The 20,897-nt window shown below is 40.8% G+C and overlaps 1 protein-coding gene across 2 annotated transcripts in view; it reads right to left on the bottom strand.

The window, feature by feature from the left end:
* The window catches only part of serpinh2 (serine (or cysteine) peptidase inhibitor, clade H, member 2), a 38,732-nt gene that overhangs the window by 6,526 nt on the left and 11,309 nt on the right, over window positions 1-20,897 (bottom strand). For both annotated transcript variants that reach the window (XM_034676054.1, XM_034676053.1), the window contains 2 exons: window positions 19,293-19,385; window positions 18,583-18,815 (listed from right to left, as the gene is read on the bottom strand). In XM_034676054.1, coding sequence (XP_034531945.1) covers window positions 18,583-18,815; window positions 19,293-19,385 — 326 coding nt within the window. The remainder of the gene's footprint in view (window positions 1-18,582; window positions 18,816-19,292; window positions 19,386-20,897) is intronic.

The raw sequence follows: 20,897 nt of genomic DNA on the forward strand, positions 1-20,897 counted from the left end.
GTGTCAGAGGAGCCTCCAGAGGCCTTGTGCACCACAGAGGTGTTGCACTGCATTATATGGGGAGGGAAAAAAAACCTCTGGGAGGTGCTCTTTGGCTGCCCTTTCTTTCTGTAGCACCACATGAATCTTGGATGGAACTGCACCGGGCAGACTGCTGATGCCTCACACACCACATCAGCAGGCTATTTGTCTGCAAGTGAGAGCCACAGGCATTGTCAGCTGGTGGTTTCCTCTCTCTCTGTGTGTGTAGGGCTTACTTGGCCTACAGCAGTGCATTCTACCCAGGCCTGAGGTGGCATGGCATGAACCCCGAGGCATGCAACACTCCACATCACATTATTTCAGCTCGATGGTTGAGCCCACTAAGTAACTTGTTGGAAGTACCTGTGGGGGTTTTACGTGGTTTTTGTGGCAGTCAGGACATGTTACAGCTCTGTGTCTGAGGAGTTACAGGGGCTGATGTTAAAAGACAGAGCAGCCTTAGTAATGTGTCTTTATAAATAACCTAGACAAAGATCATCATCACAAAATCTCACTTCTATGCTGATGATACCGTCATCCACACCCTCGCTGCCTCAGTAACAACAGCAGAGCAAAATCTTCAGACAGCGTTTCAGTCTTTACAAACAGCTCTCCTGAGTTCCACATTTCCAAAGTGCTCCAAAATGAATGTTAAAGGTCTTCTCAAAAACTCACTTCTGATGGTAAACCCATGAAAATAACCTCCTGCAAGTACTGCCATACTTGGATACACAACAAGCATCCTTTAGTTAAATAGTACCAGTCTAGATACACAGCTGAAAGGGAAACAACAGGGCAGCCTTTGTAATGATAACAGGAGCAGAGGAAAGATGAGGTAAATGAGGATACACCAAGTATAAAGACTATCAAAAAGAAAGGTTTCTTTTCATATCAGTTGCTTTTGCAAAGTAAAGCACTCAAACAGAGAAAGATATTTCAATTATGACATAGAAAGACTAAACACCACACATAACTAACCCTCCAAAAACTCAGATATTGGTCTAGCAATGTAAAAGGAGGGCATGCCAAACAACTCAGCAGAGATCATATATTACCACGTTACCATAAAACCTCATGAAACACTTTTTATAACATTTGTAGTACTGCGTGTCCTTGTGCACCTTTCAGATAATTGTTTTTTATTGACTTATGTGATGTTTTATGGCTTTAGATTGCACACTGCGTTTATTACTTGTGGAAACGCAGCAAAGTAAAAACAAAAAACCTTCCCAAAAGGTACAATTAAGTGAACTGTTTTCTCTTCTAGTGAAAACAACAACAAAATGTTCCTGTGCAAAAATAGAAATCAGTCACAAACACTCTGCCTCACTAGTCATTGCTGCAATTTACTAAGTAGAGGCAGAGGAGCACATATATGTAGATTCATCTGCCCCATGCCCTGCCCTGAGTGTAACACATGGAGATCTGGATGTGTCTGATATAGTTGGTGAATCTCTAAAGGATATTGACCACAAAAAGTCTACAATCTGGATCCCTATCTCTTAATGCCTGCAGTTAATATTAATGCAGCAATTTAAGTCTATTAAAGGGACAGTGCGGGGTGCTGGTGGCCTAGCGGTCTAAGCGCCCCACATATAGAGGCTATAGTCCTCGTCGCAGGGGTTGCCGGTTCGATTCCCGGCTGGTCGACCATTTCCTGCATGTCTTCCCCCCTCTCTGCTCCCCACATTTCCTGTCTCTCTTCACTATCCTATCAAATAAAGGCAAAAAGCCCAAAAAATATAACTTTAAAGGGACAGTGTAGAAGTTAGCAGCATTTAGAGAACAGATGCGGTGGAAACGGGATATAATATGTATAACTATGTTATAATTAGTGTATAAGCACCAAGCACCAACCGCCAGTCTCAAACTATGAAGACCATGTGAAAGTGTTATAAACTGCAGTTCATAGAGAATCCGCTTGAGGCTGGCTGCAGAAACACTGGAAAGCACATAGACACAAATTCAAAAAGACGATCTTTACAGCAGAAATAAACATGTTTACAACCTGGTTCAAAAAACGGCTTGGCTCTACACAGCTAATCTCTCTATCAGCACACACTGTACGGGGTGTGAATTTATTTCTAACGTGACGGTTCAGAAGATATTAAGATTAAGAATTTTTGCACACATAAGGACATGACTGACTTGTCTCCCGGACAGGAACACATAGCTGTTGGCTAGGAGGTTCAAACTCCGCCCCTTTATGTCACACTATGCCTGGTTGAGTTCCGCATTTCCAATATGGCTGCAGCCATCAATTGGCTTCAAAACAGCACTCAGGATGGGACGTGACAAATGGGTGATGTCACGATACTACGTCCAAATTTTATACAGTCTATGATAATCATGCATATAAAACTATAGTTTGCTTTTTTAAAGGTGACATATCATGCAAAATTGACTTTTTAATGGTTCTCTACCTGAAATATGTTTCCCTGGCATGTCTACAAACCCCCCGAGAATGAAAAGAATCCATTCTGCCCCTGTTCTGATTTCTACACCTTTCTGTAAATGTGTGTGAAACGAGCCGTTTCAGACTTCAGTGTTTTTGTTACGTCACAACAATATCCGGTCTGTCACGGAGTCAGAGCTCGGAGCTTGTTCAGCCCATAGACTGTATAAAATAATACTGAATCCCCCCTCCGTTTTTCATTACCTGCACACATGTGTGCTAACAAGGAGCTTAGGAGGGAGGCATGCTAGTTGTAGGCTGTCTTAATGAACACAAAGGTCGGTTTTACTCCCCACGTCTGCAGATTTGAAGATGTAGTGGATGATTTTTATTTATCATGGATAAGTGCTAGCGCTAATTAGCATAGCCACATAGCTACATGTTCATAGCTGTAGCTGTGTACCAAGACACACGTCGACATACTGACAAATAAAACAACAAGAAACACTAAATCTGTGACCAATCCTTCAGAAAGGTCCCGCTGCCTTTCTGGCAGAGGTCGGTTTTACTCCCCACGTCTGCAGATTTGAAGATCTAGTGGATGATTTTTATTTATCATGGATAAGTGCTAGCGCTAGTTAGCATAGCCACATAGCTACATGTTCGTAGCTGTGTACCAAGACACACGTCTACATACTGATAAATAAAACAACAAGGAACACTAAATCTGTGACCAATGGTTCAGAAAGGTCCTGCTACAGGCGCCTCTCCGTCAGGATCAGATTCTGGATCAGATTCAGAGGGTTGAAGTAACGTGATCTCTGTGCAGCCGTGTATATTCAGCCAACATGTAAACATTAGATCAACTTGCTGGAGAGCCGAGGCCACATCCACTTCCTGAGGGGGCGTGGTCAGAGAGAAAACAGAGTGTTCTGAGCAGGGCTGAAGAAGAGGGCTTTTCAGGCAGACCAAAATCTGATTTCAAAGTGTTTTTTTGAGCATAAACTTTAAAGACATGTTTTGGGGACCTCTTAGACCAATATATATTGATGAAAAAAGCGTGATATGTCACCTTTAAAACTCAGAATGTGTATTTGAACATGGAGCGGCTGCCATCATGCAGCACCATCATGTTTCTACAGCAGCTCAGAATGGACAGAACAAACTTAACAGAGCAAAGCTCAATCTCCAAACTACTAATCTTACCAAGGTTTTAGAAGAATGTGCAGCTGAGCAGATCATTTCTTTGATGAACAAAAGGATTCAGGGCAGGTTATGGTACTGGAACCTCACTTCTAAAGGTTTTAAACAGTCTTTTTTTAGCAGATGACTCTGATCAACACACTGTTTTACATCTGCTGGACCTGTTGGCGGCTTTTGACACAGTTGGTCATAGGATTTAACTAAAAGGCTTAAAAATTGGGTGGGCACCTCAGATAAGAAACAACAAATCAACCTGGTATCTCTTACACACAGAGTTCTGTTCTTGGACCCCTGCTGTTTTCAATTTACATGCTACTACTTGGTCATATTATCAAAAAGCACAATATTAATTACCATTTCTATGCAGACGACAATTATATCTCTCATTTGACAGTGAAGACACAATTCAATTAAGCAACCTTTACACGTGCATTGCAGATATTTATAACTGAATGGCAACCAATTTATTACAATTAAACTCAGAACAATCAGAGATCATTATTATAGATATCCAATCATGCTTTTTTCAATTAAGAAAACTGTCAACAATTCAGTAATTTTTATCAATCAAGATTGTTAGATTTCTCCTCTCTCTCACAAAATAACCTCATTAGTCAAGCCTATTTGTTGTTTCTTGTATTTATAGCTAAGGTTATTGTTATTATATTTTTATTTTATTTTTTATTGTAGTTCTTATTCTTATTCTTATGCCTTGTACAAAGAGAGCACAGTTTACTAAAGTCAAATTCCTTGTGTGTTCAAGCATACCTGGCGAATAAAGCTGATTCTGATTCTGATTCTGATTCTGATTCTGATTCTGAATAAACTTCAGCTGGTTCAGAATGCTGCAGCCAGACTCATAACCTGGTCCAGCAGAAATTATTTTACAGATGGAACTCAGTGTGTCTCTGCTGTGGACCACTGATCTGATCCTCTTAAGATCACTAAAAGGTGTCCCCCAGGGTTCTTTTTTTGGGCCCCTTCTGTTCTCTATCTTTATAAATGACCTAGACAAGGACATCAAAGCTAAATCACCCTTGTATGCTGATGACTATCCCGTCATCTACACCCTCGCTCCCTCAGTAACAACAGCAGTGTAAGAGCTTCAGACAGCCTTTCACTCTTAACAAACAGCTCTCCTGAGTTCCAAATTAGGTTTAAATGCAAAAAATTAAAGTTCAAGGTCTTCTTGTAAACTCACCTGCAACAGCCTGATGATTTTAATATCTTTACTTCTGACAGTAAACCGATGAAAATGTGACCTCCTTTAAGTTCTTGCATATTTTGATACACAGAAAGCTTTCAGGATCAACAAGCTCTAGTTAAAACGCTCAAAGGGAAGGTTGTCTTTTATTGAAGAAATAAATCCTGCTCCTCCTTCAGTGCCAAGAAAAACACTTGTGGATGCTACATTTGTGTCTGTGATTGATTATGGTGATATACTGTATATGCATGCATCGTCATCCCCTTTATGGATCCCTTTTCAGTGTATCATGCATCCCTGTGCTTCATTACTGACGCAAAATCCCTCACTGACGACAACACTGGTTTATTTTTATTAATGAAGCGAAACTGGGAAAACTTCCCTCTCATCTCTGGACCCTTCTCTACACCATCTCTTCTGAGTTCTAGTTAAGATCCTCTGATTTATTGCTCTTCACTGTTCCCTGCGTTTTGACAGATCTGGGGAAACTGTCTGATCTGTTTTCTTCTATTATGTAACTTGGAGATGAAACAATCTTCAATAAGAGCTTAAACTGGACACATTAATATCACTCAATAAATAACACAGTATAATAAATAACATGGTGACAGGGGAATGTGGTTGTTTTTCTTGAAAGCTCATGGTGTATTTGAATGTTTCTGATCCTGTAAGGTGGCTACCTCGGCCAGGTAGCTCTTTAAGATAGGGGCTCCCAAACTTTTCAGCCCGTGACCCCCAAAATATAGGTGCCAAAGACTCCCGACCCCCACTGTCCCTCAAAGTGATTTAATGTGGCTTCATTTAGCTGGTCTGCAGAAAATTAGCCCACCTGTGTTTCCTGTGCCATTATGAATGAACCTGCTGCTACTGATGCTTTTGATAACTAACTGTTCACTAACTCTAAACTTAGGAGTCATCTGGAGAAAAGAAAGGCAGAAAACTCATTACATTTCTATTTTCAAGGTTTTATTTCAAGTTTAGCTAATATTTTTGTCCACATTTTTTACTATAATGGGTAAAATGTACTATTTTTAGATAACTTATTAAAAAAAACATTCTGGAAGACATCTCACGACCCCCCATTTGTGTCTCGCGACCCCCCATTAGGTCCTCACCCACTCTTTGGGAACCCCTGCTTTAAGAGACCTGGCCATTTGAAGCTCCGGTGAGATTTTTAACCTTGATGTGGCTTCCTGGTTAAATAAAGTTTGAATATTAAATAAAGATGAATTAAATAAAAGTGTCAGAAGAGAAAAACCTTGATTTGGGTGACACTGTAGATAATAGCAACAAGGACAGGTTTGTGTTCACAGGCAGTGCCTCTTGTAAGGGCTGAAGTGAGCAAAGTCAGTAGCGTGAGATCATAATTATAATAGTATGCTATGGTTCATGATAATATCATTTTTTAAAGTTATATTTTTGAGCATTTTTTGCATTTATTCGATGGGACAGCTGAAGAGAGAAAGGAAATGTGGGAAGCAGAGAGTGCGAGAAGATTGGTGAGGCCGGGAGTCTAACCTGCAACCGCTGCAGAGGACTATAGCCTCTGTACATGGGGCGCACGCTTAGACCAATAGCGCCCCCAAAGTTACTGTTTTTTTTTTTTTTTTTATTACACAAAATTATAATACAACAACACAACTCTGACTGGACAAGGTCTAAACAAACAAACAAATATACATACAAACAAATAAACTTGATAACCTACAACAGGACAAGACATGGGAGCAAGGGGTGGAGCGTAAATATTGTTCAGTGTATAGATAAAGAAAATTGAAAAATAAATAAATAAATAAAATGTATACATTCATGTTCATTCAAGAATTCATGGGGTTTAAAACTCAGGTCAAGTATCAATAGGAGCCATCAAGGTCTTTTATCCATCACTGATAAAATAAAATTCAAAGAGCCTCTGTGGCCACTGCCTGGATCTACAAGTGCTGATGCTGCTTGCTCCATAGATATCAGTTCTAAATAATCTTTAAGCCAGCTGTCTATATCAAAACATTTTGCCCTTCTTACCTTCCAATTCATTAAAATTGTCCGTTTTACAGATAGAAATGCTAACGTGATCAAGTGTTGTAATTCTCTGGATGTTACTCCATCTATCTTGTTTCCCAGTAGGGCCACTGTAGGACATAATGATATATTGACATCAAATATTTTGCACAAAAAATCTTTAACATCAATCCAGAACCTTTGGATCTCTGGCAATGCCATAGTTGATGCATAAGTGTTCCCGTCATCCCACAGCCATGCCAGCACAGATCTGAAACATGACAATTCATTTTCTTCAGTTTTTGTGGGGTGATATATGACCTCCACAGAATCTTCATTTGGATTAACTTGTATCCAACACATTTTGACAAATTTACTGTTGATGCTGCAGCCCTTGCATTGTCACGTGAACCAGGGAGAAGATGAACCTTACATCTTGAATTAAGATTTAAAGCAATAACCAGCTTACTTTCACATACCATGAGTGTAATGAGTTCAATGTATCGGGTGTTTATAATCGGTTTCTATGGTAGGATGGAATGTTAGGAAAAAAACATGATAAGGCACAACAGCAGAAATGTTGTGCAGGTCTGTGAACACTCTTGCCTTCCTCTCCTCTAGGTGTGCAGGATGAGTAGCCTTAGCCATGTTTCCTGGTGAAACCAACAGCACCTCCGGTCTTAAAATATGAGTTCAATGCAGAAGTGTTATAAACTGCAGTTCATCAAGGGTCCGCTTGAGGCTGGCTCCGGACGTACCGGAAACCACATACACACCAATTCAAAGAAGACGATCTTTACAGCAGAAATAAACATGTTTACAGTCTGGTTCAAAAGACAAGTGTAGTCTGGATAGCTCATTTCTGGATTGGCACACACTGTACGGGGGGTGAATTTTTTCATAATGCAGCAATTTCAAAGATATTTAGATTACAAGTCTTCCAATGAGAGGCACAGCTGACTTGATTGACAGGCGGGAACACTGTAGCTGTTGGCTAGGAGGCTCAAAGCCCGCCTCTTTATGTCACAATATGGCTGCCATCGTCGATTGGCCTCAAAACAGCTCTTCAGAAACAGATGGGTGACGTCCCGATACTACGTCCATATTTTATACAGTCTATGAGTGAAACACAGTCATAGCCTTGAAATCCAACCTTGTGTTGCTCACCCCAATTGGTCCAATCAGTAAATGAGTATGGTCTACACCCACTCTTTTATTAAGTGTCTTGAAATAGCATTTGTTTTGAATCTGTGCTATTTAAATAAAGACTGATTGATTGGTTAATTGATTGTTTGAATGAATGCCTCCATATTGAACATCCCCACAATCATCAGAACCAGGGGTAAGGACTCTGTGCTCACTGCTCCTGCACGGTTTACTCCTCCTGTTCCCTCTGGCTTATCAATCACACCGGCCAAATTAATCTTTTAAGCTGTTGCAGCCACAGACATGTTCTGCTTAATTCAAAACTGCCCTCAACATCCTGCGTGGGTGGTTTCAAGTATGCAGCATGCGGCACTGGCATCATCACAGCTCCATTTCATGGACGCATATGATGCAGGCTTTTAAAGAGAAAAACATCTCTGGTTCTATCGGCTCTCTGGAGGCTTCAAAGCCTCATCTCTCTTTATTGAGTCTCATCAGTAATACCGCTACTAGTGTCTTATTTACACAGGCTTTTACATCTTTTGTGTTCAGTTGCAGACATAAACACATGAAGTGCTTTTTATTCCATAAGGCAATTTGACCAGGATTAAAAATGGAAAAGGGAGCCTTAGGATCCGTTAACTAATGGCCATGAGACACGTTTGATTATTTCAAAGGATACGAGGCTGTGGGAGCTGTGTTAACACAGCTGTCCCTCTGTACTGTATACCGTGGAGTGTGCTCTTGTAAATATTTGATGGCCTTTTGACCTCATTAGCCATGATTGAGTGAGCTCTCCGGTGCACACTCATATGTCTTAGTCACCGACTCCAGATACAGCCGGAATGAAGCTCAAGCCCGACCATTAGTGTGTGCGTGCGTGTGGCCTGGTCAGCACTGGATCAGAGACAGAGGGGGAGAGCGATGAGGGTGGTTTATTTAGTGACCTCTGGGCCAGGCTTGTTAAGAGGGTTCTCCATCTCTGGCTGCAGACTCCAACACAGTCTGCCCTTCACCAGAGGAGAACACAGCAAATAGGGAAATGCGAAAGAAAGAAAGAGGCAGGCTTCGACGACTAAATATAGTTCTCTATGACTCTCCACCTTGTCCCCAAGCGATCATTGACCCTCCTCATCCTCCTCCACCTCTCCTGCTCACTTGCCTGCTGAATGTCACTGCTATGTAGGTCAGCAGAGGCACTGCACATTCGCTGAGTGATGGCGCATTACAGTCGAATGTGAAACCTACGAATGGGGATAAGATCTGTGGTACTTATGTGACAGAGAGGACAGAGGTGAAGGTGAGACGTGTTTGTTTAGACACTGCAAATCCATTCAAAGGCTCAGAGGTGCTTCATTTTGTTTGCTCTCATTTGCCTCAAACAGTGGACACTTGTGTTAGGGCTGACACACACACACACACACACACACACGGACACATTTTTCTATGATCTTCTGTTTGTCCAGATGCTGCCCTCTAATCTCAGGAGTCCATAGCCGTCCCAAGCACTGACAGACAGAGTGGTAAACAGCATTAACGCACAGTGATGAGCAATTATTTGCCTGACCCAATTGGAGAAATGATTGTCAGAGAAGATATGGTGGGCCGTCACTGGCCAAATGAGTTGGGCAGACAGACAAAATGAGATTGGAGTGGGTTGAGGGTTTGCTCAGAGCTTTAGCCCTTTCATAATGATTCCTCAAATGCACTTGTTTTTCTTGAGAGAGCAAACGGAGGGAGACAAACTCGTGACGAGTCGGAGACGCAGAAGTCCAAACATTCCAGTGCTTACCCATAATTAGGTTACATAATGAGAGCAAAGTACAGCGACTTTTACTTATTTACGGGAGTAAAAGTTTCTTCTTACGTCGGGCAAACTTTCCAGCAGAGACATGAGAGCATTTGTATGCAACAGTATGTTTTCTGCTCTTTTCCCTGGCAAAGTCAACGCTGTGTCAAGGGGAGTTGTTTCAAGCTTTAGTTCTAGATTACAGCCTGCTCCCCAGAGCGTCCTGACAATGTTAATGTCAAAAGCTTGTTCTTCAGGGCATGGCTAGCAGAATAACATGGCAGCACAGCTCACAGATGTTTGTTCAACTAAAAAGAGGGCAAAGTGGATTTCATCAGTCCATGATGAGGTTACAATGTACATCTAAAGAGGATGTGGTAATAGGTTCCAGTCGATGTACATTGCTCAGGGGAAATGGGTTCTACTGGCATGCCCTCTGTAACTGTCAGGTTCAACTAACTGTCTCCTCTATCTCTTCCTCTGCCCAGGTCTGTCTCACTCATCCACCACCACTGTTTTTACCACAAACTATTATCTCTCTCTGCGAGTCAAAAGGTGTGTTATGACTGAATGTGATGCAAATTTGTGAAGCAGTGTGACTGCATACAAATTCAAGAAAAGGATGCAATGGGGGAGCAAAGTGAGGGGAATGCAATGCAAGTCTCTGGAGCTGACTTGAAGATACGCCCATGCAAATTAAAATGTAAAGAGGTTAAGGACTGGTTAAATGTGCTGATCTGAGTATGGTGCTGAAAAAGTCAAAGTTTAAGGTGAGTACAGAGTGGATACATGTTTAGTGTGTATATCTCTGTACAGTAGCAACACTGACTCTTTGGACTAGAATAATCTAGCTATCACTATTTGTATAGCGCCAAATCACAACAAACATTATCTCAAGACGCTTCTCCAAACAGAGCAGGTCTAGACCACTCTATGTTCTATTATTAACAAAGACCCAACATCAAGACAGGATCAGATCCAGTCCCATCTTACAGACAGGACTCAGTCTGATCTCATCTTAATCCACCATGAGCAGAGCACTTTGCAGCATTTAGCAAGTTACAGTGGCAAGGACAAACTTCCTTTAACAGGCAGAAACCTCCAGCAGGACCAGACTCATGTTAGACACATTTCTGCTGAGACCGTGTTGGAGAGACCCGGTTCCCGTTGGTTCCCGTTGGTAGAAAAGAGGTAGTTCTAGTGCAGAGGTTCACAAAGTAGGGGTGGGGGGCCCCTAAGGGGTCGCAAAACACCAATAGCGGGACAATGAAAAGCCTTCCAAAAACAATAACTACTGAAAATTGCATATTTTATCCGATATTATACAAGCATTCAATTAAATGATGGTATCAGTGGCAGCAGATTCATTTACAGCAGCACAAGAAACACAGCAGGATGTGAACGTAGATAGTCTAATTTTCTACTGATAAGGTAAGTTTTTTAGGCCCTTTTTTTGGGCCTGTTTGTGAATTTTCCTATGAGTGTATTCCCGAGGCAGTGAGGAACATCTACCCACCTCAGGGACAGCAGGGGTCACCACTGCTATTTTGGGTGTTGCAGCTTAAAAAGTCTAGTGGCTTATCCTTTTCTTGTTAGCTAAGGTAAGTTATGACATGTTAGCACCCTGTGTAACGTTCCTAAGGAGAGCTTAGAGCTGTGTGAATCTTATGACAGTGAGAGGGCTGACACATGTTACTATCACAGTATCACAGGTGAAAAAGAGCAAAACAATGAATTATAGCTGGCTACTTATTTCCACTGCCTGACTACTTTGTCTGTTTGTTAAAGCCCTGCTTGTTGGTGCCCACAGCCTTCTGTCTTGTGATCAAATCTTTGTGATCTTTGCTGCCTAAACAACCCTCCAGCCTTCCAGCCGGCAGCCTTCAGTTTTGACTGTTTAAACCTCTACAGCCCCCCTGCATCACATTAGCATCAGAAGCCGCTCAGCTGCTGCCTGTTTGCTTGCTGCTCCTCCCAGCTTTCTCTTTTCTGACTCAGACCAGCTACCTGCTGACTCTGGAGTTAACAAGAGTAGAGATACAGCCAGACTACCAGCAGGGCTGTGGTATGACCTTTGTGCTCCAGCAAAAGCAGTTCAGTGGGAGGTTTTAAAGCTACATGTCATGATCATCCTCAAGCCCCTTTTGGCCTTCTATCAGCCAGGGTTTAATTCCCTGCTGAAGGCTGTCACAGCCCAGTGCTGTGAATACAGCTGGATGTCCATCACTCCAACGAAGAAAGGAGAACTGTGGGAAGGAGTGACATTTGAACTCAGTGGAGTCAAAGTCCACAGTGAACTGGAAGGGGCAAACAAGGCCACTTGTTTAGCTGCTACAAGCTCCAAAGGCACTGAGAGAGAGGCAAGAAACTGAGGTCACAGGTGAACGATGCATCAAGGAAGCAGAGTGGAAACTACAACTGAGGCTTCATGAAGGATCCACTGTGACAGCAACCACAGCGCCTCAGCACATTTATGAACCGCACATCAGAACATGTGGTGAGCGTCCTGTGATGAGTGCTAACACAGGGGACAATGACTGAAATATAAGCCTGATCCAGGACAAACAGAACTATGTGCATTGCCAACACTGTAGACTAAATGCTTATACATTGATTGGAAAGCATCTTGGACCGAATTCAACATTCACACTTTAATTTGTTAGCCCAAACACAGTCTACATGCTTGAATGGTAATCAGTTTCTTTCTGCTGCTCAATAACACCAATCAACAGCACTGTGCTGCCACCATAGATGTTTAATGGCTGCCACTGGCAACTTCTGTCAGTTGGCAGAGAGGAGAAACTGAATTAAAGTAATTTATCACATGACGACAGCAAACAAGAACAGTGATGTGCAAGCAGAGTGTGACTTATCAGAGTGAGCAAAGTGTCAGCACTGTTAGTCCTTTACAGGCTCAAGTCTTTAGGGCTGTATTCTTGTTTTTGGTTCATGAGAACAGGCTGGAATGTTGAATGATTTAGTTTCATGTTTAAAGTCAGTGTAATGAAGCTTACTGGGAGATGCCTGATTTCACATGGGGGTGCAAGCTGAACTGCCACATCAGTCAGGTAAGCTTGAGCAAAGGAGATCAGTTTGTTAGGAGTACTTTTTCAGTGTTTACAAAGTTTTAACAGAGGATTCAAATAATCTTAGTGGAAGGGGTTTAAATCTCTCCCTAACATGATGATACCATTCGATCAAGTCCAATCCATTCCAATCTGATCTAAGCATATCTGATCCAAGCCAATCTGATCTAAGCATATCTGATCCAAGCCAATCTGATCCAAGCCAATCTGATCCAAGCCAATCTGATCCAATCTGATCCTAGCACATTCAATCCAATCCCATCTGATCCAATCCAATCTAATCTGATCCAATCTGATCCAAGCCAATCTGACCCAAGCCAATCTAATCCAATCAAGTTCAATCCAATCCGATCCAAGCAAATCCAATCTGATCCAATCCAAGCCAATCCAATCAGATCCTAGCCAATTCAATCGGATCCAATACAAGCCAATCCAATCTGATCCAAGCCAATCTCATTTTATCCAATCCCATCTGATCCAATCCAATCTGATCCTAGCCAATCCCATTTGATCCAATCCAATCCAATCCTATCTGATCCAATCCAATCCCATCTGATCCAATCCAATCTGATCCTAGCCAATCCCATTTGATCCAATCCAATCCAATCCCATCTGATCCAATCCAATCTGATCCTAGCCAATCCCATTTGATCCAATCCAATCCAATCCAATCTGATCCAATCCCATCTGATCCAATCCGATTAAATCTGATCCAATGATGGCTTCGATTTAGTGCACCTTGATTTGATTCGGTACAACATTAAAGCCAAAGTATCTTTCAAAATAAAATGTCATTGTATTAATTCCTTCCCAAGAAACGAAGCCTGGGCCTACTGTACAAACTGAACTAGTAGTAGATAAACTGAAGTCTTCACCACACACCTGTGCCCAGGTGTCTTTCTACGACAGGAAGTTGCTGAGCCCTCACAACACTTGACAATGACAAAATAAAAAACAATTAAACAATAAAAGTCGACAGAAACAAAGAGCGTCTGACAGAGCTTATTTAGTCAGACTTATCAGAAGAGCAGAGCTGTTGTGTTCAGGCTCCTGATCATTTATCTTGGTTCGTTGTTGTTATTGTCACTTTCTCTTCATTTAGAAGTTCTTTAACTCTGTTCTTTATTTTAGAAACATTTCTGTCACACCCCCTTACTGTTTTAATCTACTGTCACCTCAGTTTTTACTTGTTTTAATTTAGTTTCTGGTTTTTTTCCTTTCATTTTTTTTGTCTTATCTTTTAGTTCAAATTAAAATCTTTTGTCTTGTCGTGTTTTGTATGGGACTCCATAAATAAATTTAGATTTAACATATGAAGCTTGTCACAAAGCCATCAGTCCAGACAACACTGTAAGGTCATAAACCTTAGTAATAAAACCGTCTGTAGATGTCATGATAACCAGAGACTTCAATACTCTGAAAAGGTGTTAAACTTTGTGGGCTCATGCTAGGTAACGCTTGCATCGTAGCACAGGTTTCATCATGGGTCTTATTATGTGAAATCAGTCTTATCTGATGGCCCTCATCACTTTTCTTAAAGTGCACAGACTGGCAGATTTCTGAAATTTTCCCTTCATCATTCATAGTAAGTCCACAACTTTATTTCTAAGATGGAGATTGTAAATCACTTCGCCAATCTTGTAAGTGTTGTGAGCTAACAAACCTACCTGACCAGCCACCTAAGATAACATTACTCTTGTGAAAGGTGATAGGATTGAAGATGCTGAGCACAGTTTGCAGAGATAACACTGCAAAATTTTAGTAACCCAGATCACAACAAAGACAGGTTCATAATGCATTTTTACCAAATAAGTGGCACTCCGATCTTTAGTTTTAACTGCCTTTGATTAGTAAACCTTTGCAGCCCTGCACCATGGTCCCTTTTTCCTCTAAAACAACTGGTATAACCTGAAGAAACACTGAATGAAGTATTGTGATGTTAAAAATATGTCCTTCTGATGCTCATCTGAAAAGCTTTGGAGTCCAAAACCAAGAAAACTGAGAGTAAGTGCGATCGGGAATTTGTATTGATCCATATGTTATTTAAAGCTGGGGTTGGTAGTCAGATTTAGATCCACTTTTTGTTATACTGGTTAAAATGATCTTTATGTCCCGATGGTAATCAATACATAATGTGTTCTTAAAAAAGAGGTAAACCTGGGAAAACACCAACCAATCCCTGCCATCAGGAGCCAAATGATGAAACCAATCAAATCCCGTCCTGCCGTTCTGCCCGCCTCCTGCAGAGCGTACATTTAATGTTTGTTTGTGTTTTTAACTTTCACTATGAGAATGTTTTGGTGTTTTCTTACCGCTGAGTGAGACATGAGTTGACGTAGTGCAAAACACAAACCATGTGCTGAGGACCGGTTTTGATTCAGCCACCATCATATGGTCGTGAATCAGCGGCGCTCCTGCATGTGAGCGGGGGCGTCGTTTTGGAGGAGCTCCAAGAGGAGGGGGGGAGAGGGGTTAAACGGAGTCCTGAGGAAATGTTACATTCAAATTTATGCTAGTTTTCTGTGACTACCAATCAAACTATTGGAGATGGTAAAAAAAGGTAGTCAAAGATATTTTTTTTAAGATAAGATAAGAGATTCCTTTACTTGTCCCACACGGGGAAATTCAAGTGTCACAGTAACAGAGTAGACAAAGTGCAACAGAAATATATAAAGCAAACAAGAGCCTATAAACGAACAATTATTAAAAAGTTATAAGCAATTAGAATTCAAATCAAAATTAAAGAGGGAAAAAATAAGCATATCTTAAAATCACACACGTATATATATATATTATTGGTTATAGAGTCTGACCACTGCAGGAAGAAAAGACCTGCAGTATCTCTCCGTGAGACACCGCGGGTGAAGAAGTCTGTCACTGAACGAGCTACTTAGTGTTGTTATGGTCTCCTGGAGGGGGTGTGAGGTGTTGTCCATCAGAGAAGATAGCTTTACTATCATCCTCCTGTCAGACACCACCTCCACAGGGTCCAGCGGGCAGCCCAGGACAGAGCTGGCCTCCTTCACCAGTCTGTTCAGCTTCTTCCTGTCAGCAGCAGAGATGCTGCTTCCCCAGCAGACCACTCCAAAGAAGATGGCTGATGCCACCACAGAGTCAAAGAAGGACTTCAGAAGAGCCCCCTCCACACCAAAAGACCTTAAAGATCTAATCTTTCCAATCACAATTAATTGTTGAATTTTTAAAGTTAATGCCAATTTTTTAAATGTTTAATTGCATGTCTACAAATGTTTAAAGTCTTATTAACAATGAAAAGCAGCACTTTATCCAGCATTGGAAAAAAAAAGCACATACAGTATGTGTATGTACACTACCAGTCAAAAGTGTGGACACACCTTCTCATTCAATGGTTTTTATTTATTGTAATTATTTTCAACATTGTAGATTAATACTGAAGACATCAAAACTATGAAATAATCTGGTTTTACCATAATCTGGATTACAACAGTAGTCAAATAGGACTATCCATTGTGTACTAACCCTACCTCTGAACAACACAACTGATGGTCTCAAACACATTAAGAAGGCAAGTCATTCTACAAATGAACTCTTGTCAAGGCTCATGTTCATTAGAAACCATTCCAGGAGACCACTTCATGAAGCAGACTGAGAGAATACCAAGAGTGTGCAAAGCTGTCATGAAGGAAAAAGGGGGCTACTTTACAGAATCTAAAATATAAAACAGATTCTGCTTTGTTTAACACTTTTTATTCATTCAATAATTCCATATATGTTCTTTCATAGTTTTGATGTCTTCAGTATTAATCTACAGTGTTTACAATCATAACAATAAGTACAAACCCTTGAATGAGAAGGTGTTTCCAAATGTTTGACTGGTCGTGTGTAAGTGCTATGTGATCAAATTGAAAGCAGGAGAGATAATGGGCGAGAGGACTGACATCAGCCTTGATTAGTTGCATCTGTATGCCTGGCTAGTAGCCAAGCATACAGGTGCATCTAATACATAACTAACTTAAGTACTTTGGTGATGTCTTGATCCTGTTTGACACAAAGTGCATTTTATGTTGTGCTTTTAACTTGTCAACTGAGCCGCCTGGGAGTTATTTTTGGATTAAACATGCCATGCAAAAAAAAAGAGTGTCATTATTTTCTATCACAGCGGCAGGAGGAGGCAAGAAATTCTGCAGTGGCTTAACTACAGCATGTAGAGAGGGACACGATAGCAGCTAATTAAAAAAATGACATGTTAATTTCTGACCTTAATGGCATCACAATTAAAGCATCAACGCTGACAGCCTCAAGTACAAATTAAAGTTCTGTCTATTTCTATGTTTTACTAAAGGTTTTACTTGAGCCGGGAGATATGACCACAGATCAAAAGGAAGTTCCTCATCAAGATGTCACTCTGAAATGGAACAAGCTGTCATATGTGTGCTACAGCGTGAAGTCCATGACACAAAGACGAGTACAGGGGCTTCTTTGATCAGCATGTTAGTGCATGAAGAGTCACTCTACCTATCACGGCAAACAGTAAGCTTTCAGCAGCCTTACACAAATATGTTAGAGAAACATACCACTACATACATGATGCATTACACTATAAGTGACTCTGCAGAGAATAAAAATACATTCAAATTATATTCTCTGATCTGGAGGGGGTCCTGAAGCAAGGTACCAAGACAAGTTAATAACTGATAGAGGCGAACGTCTAATTCATTGTATTTTAACGTGTCAGTGTTTGTGGAGTTTACACAGCTGTTGAAACACAGAGGGAGTTCCTGGGAATGCAAACTAGTTTAGTTTTTATTAAGATTTCAAAATATCCTCATCAGATATTTAATGATCGTCTAAAGACGTTTATGAGGGATGCATCCGGCTGAAAGTCTCTAGTTAACAGGGTCGCTGTTTAAACCAAAACACCGGCCGATCTCTGCCACGGCTTTTTGAGTTCAAAAGGATTTTAAAGGCGTGTTGAAACGTCTTTGCTACTCGCGCTTATCTCCTCTCACGTGTTGATTCAGTGAATCCATCTGTGATGAAATATAGCACCATCTAAAACAGACCAGCTGAGGCTCTTCATGCTAACAGGCTAACTGTTGTGTTGCTCATAATGATACCTGCCTGTCCGTCTGCTTCTATGGTGTCATCTGTGATGAATGGCATTCCTCTTTGTTTTACTGCCCTCTACTGGTCTGGTGGTGTAGTGCATTTACTTTTTTTTTCTCCATATGTCACTGGACTGATTTACACAATCTACCCAGGACTTCAGCCCGCGGTCAAAACGCAGACAACAATGGGGGCACAGGAACCTTTTAGTTCAGGGGAAAGTAGTTCTGGGAGCTAAAAGACCCTGGAATTCATGGTCGAAATGCACCTTTAGAGGACAGTGTTGCATTCTCTTGCGTAGCTACATTCACTACTACTATTCATCTCATCATTATCATCAGTATCTCTCTCTCTTCATCTCCCTCTATCCCTCTCTCCAACAAGGTCTCAGCAGATGTGTGTCTAACATGAGTCTGGTCCTGCTGGAGGTTTCTGCCTGTTAAAGGAAGTTTGTCCTTGCCACTGTAACTTGCTAAATGCTGCAAAGTGCTCTGCTCATGGTGGATTAAGAGGAGATCAGACTGAGTCCCGTCTGTAAGATGGGACTGGATCTTACCTGTCTTGATGTTGGGTCATTATAGAGTACGGTCTGGACCTGCTCCAATGATCTAGATGTAATGTTGTAACCAAGCTAACCATGTTTTTTGGTACAAACCTGCAGATTGAGCGTGCTGGTGATGTTTGCGACGGGCAGCGAGATGGTCACACTGGTCACATTTGTCTTCTCCAGCCACTTGGACAGCAGATCAACAGTCAGGAGCTTGTCCAACCTCGCCAGGCCCTCCACATGGAAAGGCATCAGGAGCACGACGCTGGCCTTTCCTGCCCATAGAGGGACCTCCAGAACTTGCACCATGTTTTCAATGTCTTCATAGTGACGGAACAAACCTGGAAGTGGAATGAAACTGGATGAAGAGAAATCAAAATGCAACATTTTTTTTTTTCACCTGTAGTTCTCTCAGAGGTTAGTACTGACAGGAAAACAAACACTACAGGGTTGCTCTACATCCATTTAAACGTTATGTAAGAGCAGCTTTAGACAGAGTTTTAATGAATCATTGAAATATTTGTTGACATGAATTAAAATAGAAGCTGTAATATAATATTTAGCAAAATACAGTCCATCCTTCTAACATCTTTTACAGAAACCCACTCTGCTTTGCTGTTAGTTTTAAGACAATTCATGAATTATGAAGAGCATTTTAAATAAGTCATAAGGTACACAGTGATAAATAGTAGGGAAGCAGATTGGACCTTACAGATGTTCCAGCCATTTTAGGACTTAAATTGCTTCTTGCTGCACTTATTTTGTTGGATGGAGTACAACTGCGACAGACTGTGTGTGAGTGTGTGTGTGTTTTCTACCTGCTCTGTGCATCATCATCACTTTGGTGTATTTCTTCCCCAAGAAGGTACGAAGGTCTGCGCTCTTCTTGCTGAACTCTCTCTCCCACAGTCCTGAACAAACAGCCAAACAAAGACGGAGAGTGGAGCCATTGTGAATATGCTGGATCAGGAAAGGATGCAACAAAAACTGAAGGATTAATAAAGGTGAAAAGGTGGAGATTAGGTTACTAACACAAGTGTTACTTTTCTCTAGGCTGCATAAACATTACACAGAAGTGACACCGGCTGACATTGCTTGTAGTTCTTCATCAAAATCTGCTGCCTGTTAAAAGAAATCTCCTTTTCCCAAAACTGCAGAGAGAACCAGAGTGCTGTATTCAGGCAGTAGTAAGGTTCTTAAGGCCACACCATCCTATTCACTGTCCATAGCATCCTTCTTGGCCCTGCTAACCCCTGACAGCTGTCAATTCAGACAGGGCTAAGAGTGGAGGAATTACTGTTGTAATAACCTCACAACACCTTCAGAAAGCCGATGCCCCCATTCAATAGAGCAGGGACACTGTATCGAGCTACACGGTCTACAGATTATGAACTGGACTCATGTACCTTTGTGAAGGACACCTGAGGCCAGCCGGGGTTTCTATCATTGATTATTCAACTGAAAAGATCATCACGCTCATTACACAATATGAAGAGAGCGAGATCAAGACTATCAATGTGAAGTGAGGCCGAGTGACGAGCCAGCAGATTAGATAGATAGATAGAGATAGAGAGAGAGAGAGAGAGAGAGAGAGAGAGAGAGAGATAGATAGATAGATAGATAGATAGATAGATAGATAGATAGATAGATGACAGCAAATTTGAAAAACACAACATCAAAAAGGAAAAAAAAAAAAGATGGCAAATCAGGAAACACAACAGCAAAAGGGAAAAACAACGACAAAAAAGAATAACAACCACAAAAAGGAAAAACAATAAAAAAAAACACAACAACAAAAAGGAGAAACATAACGACAAAGAAGAAAAACACAACCACAACCACAAAAATGAAAAACACAACAATAAAAAAGGAAACACAACCACAAAAAAGGGGAAAAGATGACAAAGAAGATAAAAAACAACAAAAAGGAGAAACACAATAACATAAAGCAAAAACACAACAATAAAAAATAAAATAGAACCACAAAAAGTAAAAAAAAAAACACAACAAAAAGGAGAAACACAATGACAAAAATGAAAAACACAACAATAAAAAAGGAAACACAACCACAAAAAAGGGAAAAGAATGACAAAGAAGATAAAAAACAACAAAAAGGAGAAACACAATAACATAAAGCAAAAACAACAATAAAAAATAAAATGAATCCACAAAAAGTAAAAACACCACGACAAAAAGGAGAAACACAATGTCAAAAAGGAGAAACACGACCATAAAAAAGTAAACGACCACAAAATGGAAAAAAAAAACATGACAAAGAAGATAACACAACGACAAAAAGGAAAAACACAACGACAAAGAAGAAAAACACAACAATAAAAAAGAAAACAACCACAAAAAGGAAAAAAAACATGACAAAGAAGAAAAACACAACCACAAAAATGAAAAACACAATGACAAAAATG

This window comes from Notolabrus celidotus, chromosome 23, assembly GCF_009762535.1.
Source record: "Notolabrus celidotus isolate fNotCel1 chromosome 23, fNotCel1.pri, whole genome shotgun sequence".
Classification (NCBI taxonomy): Eukaryota; Metazoa; Chordata; class Actinopteri; order Labriformes; family Labridae; genus Notolabrus; species Notolabrus celidotus.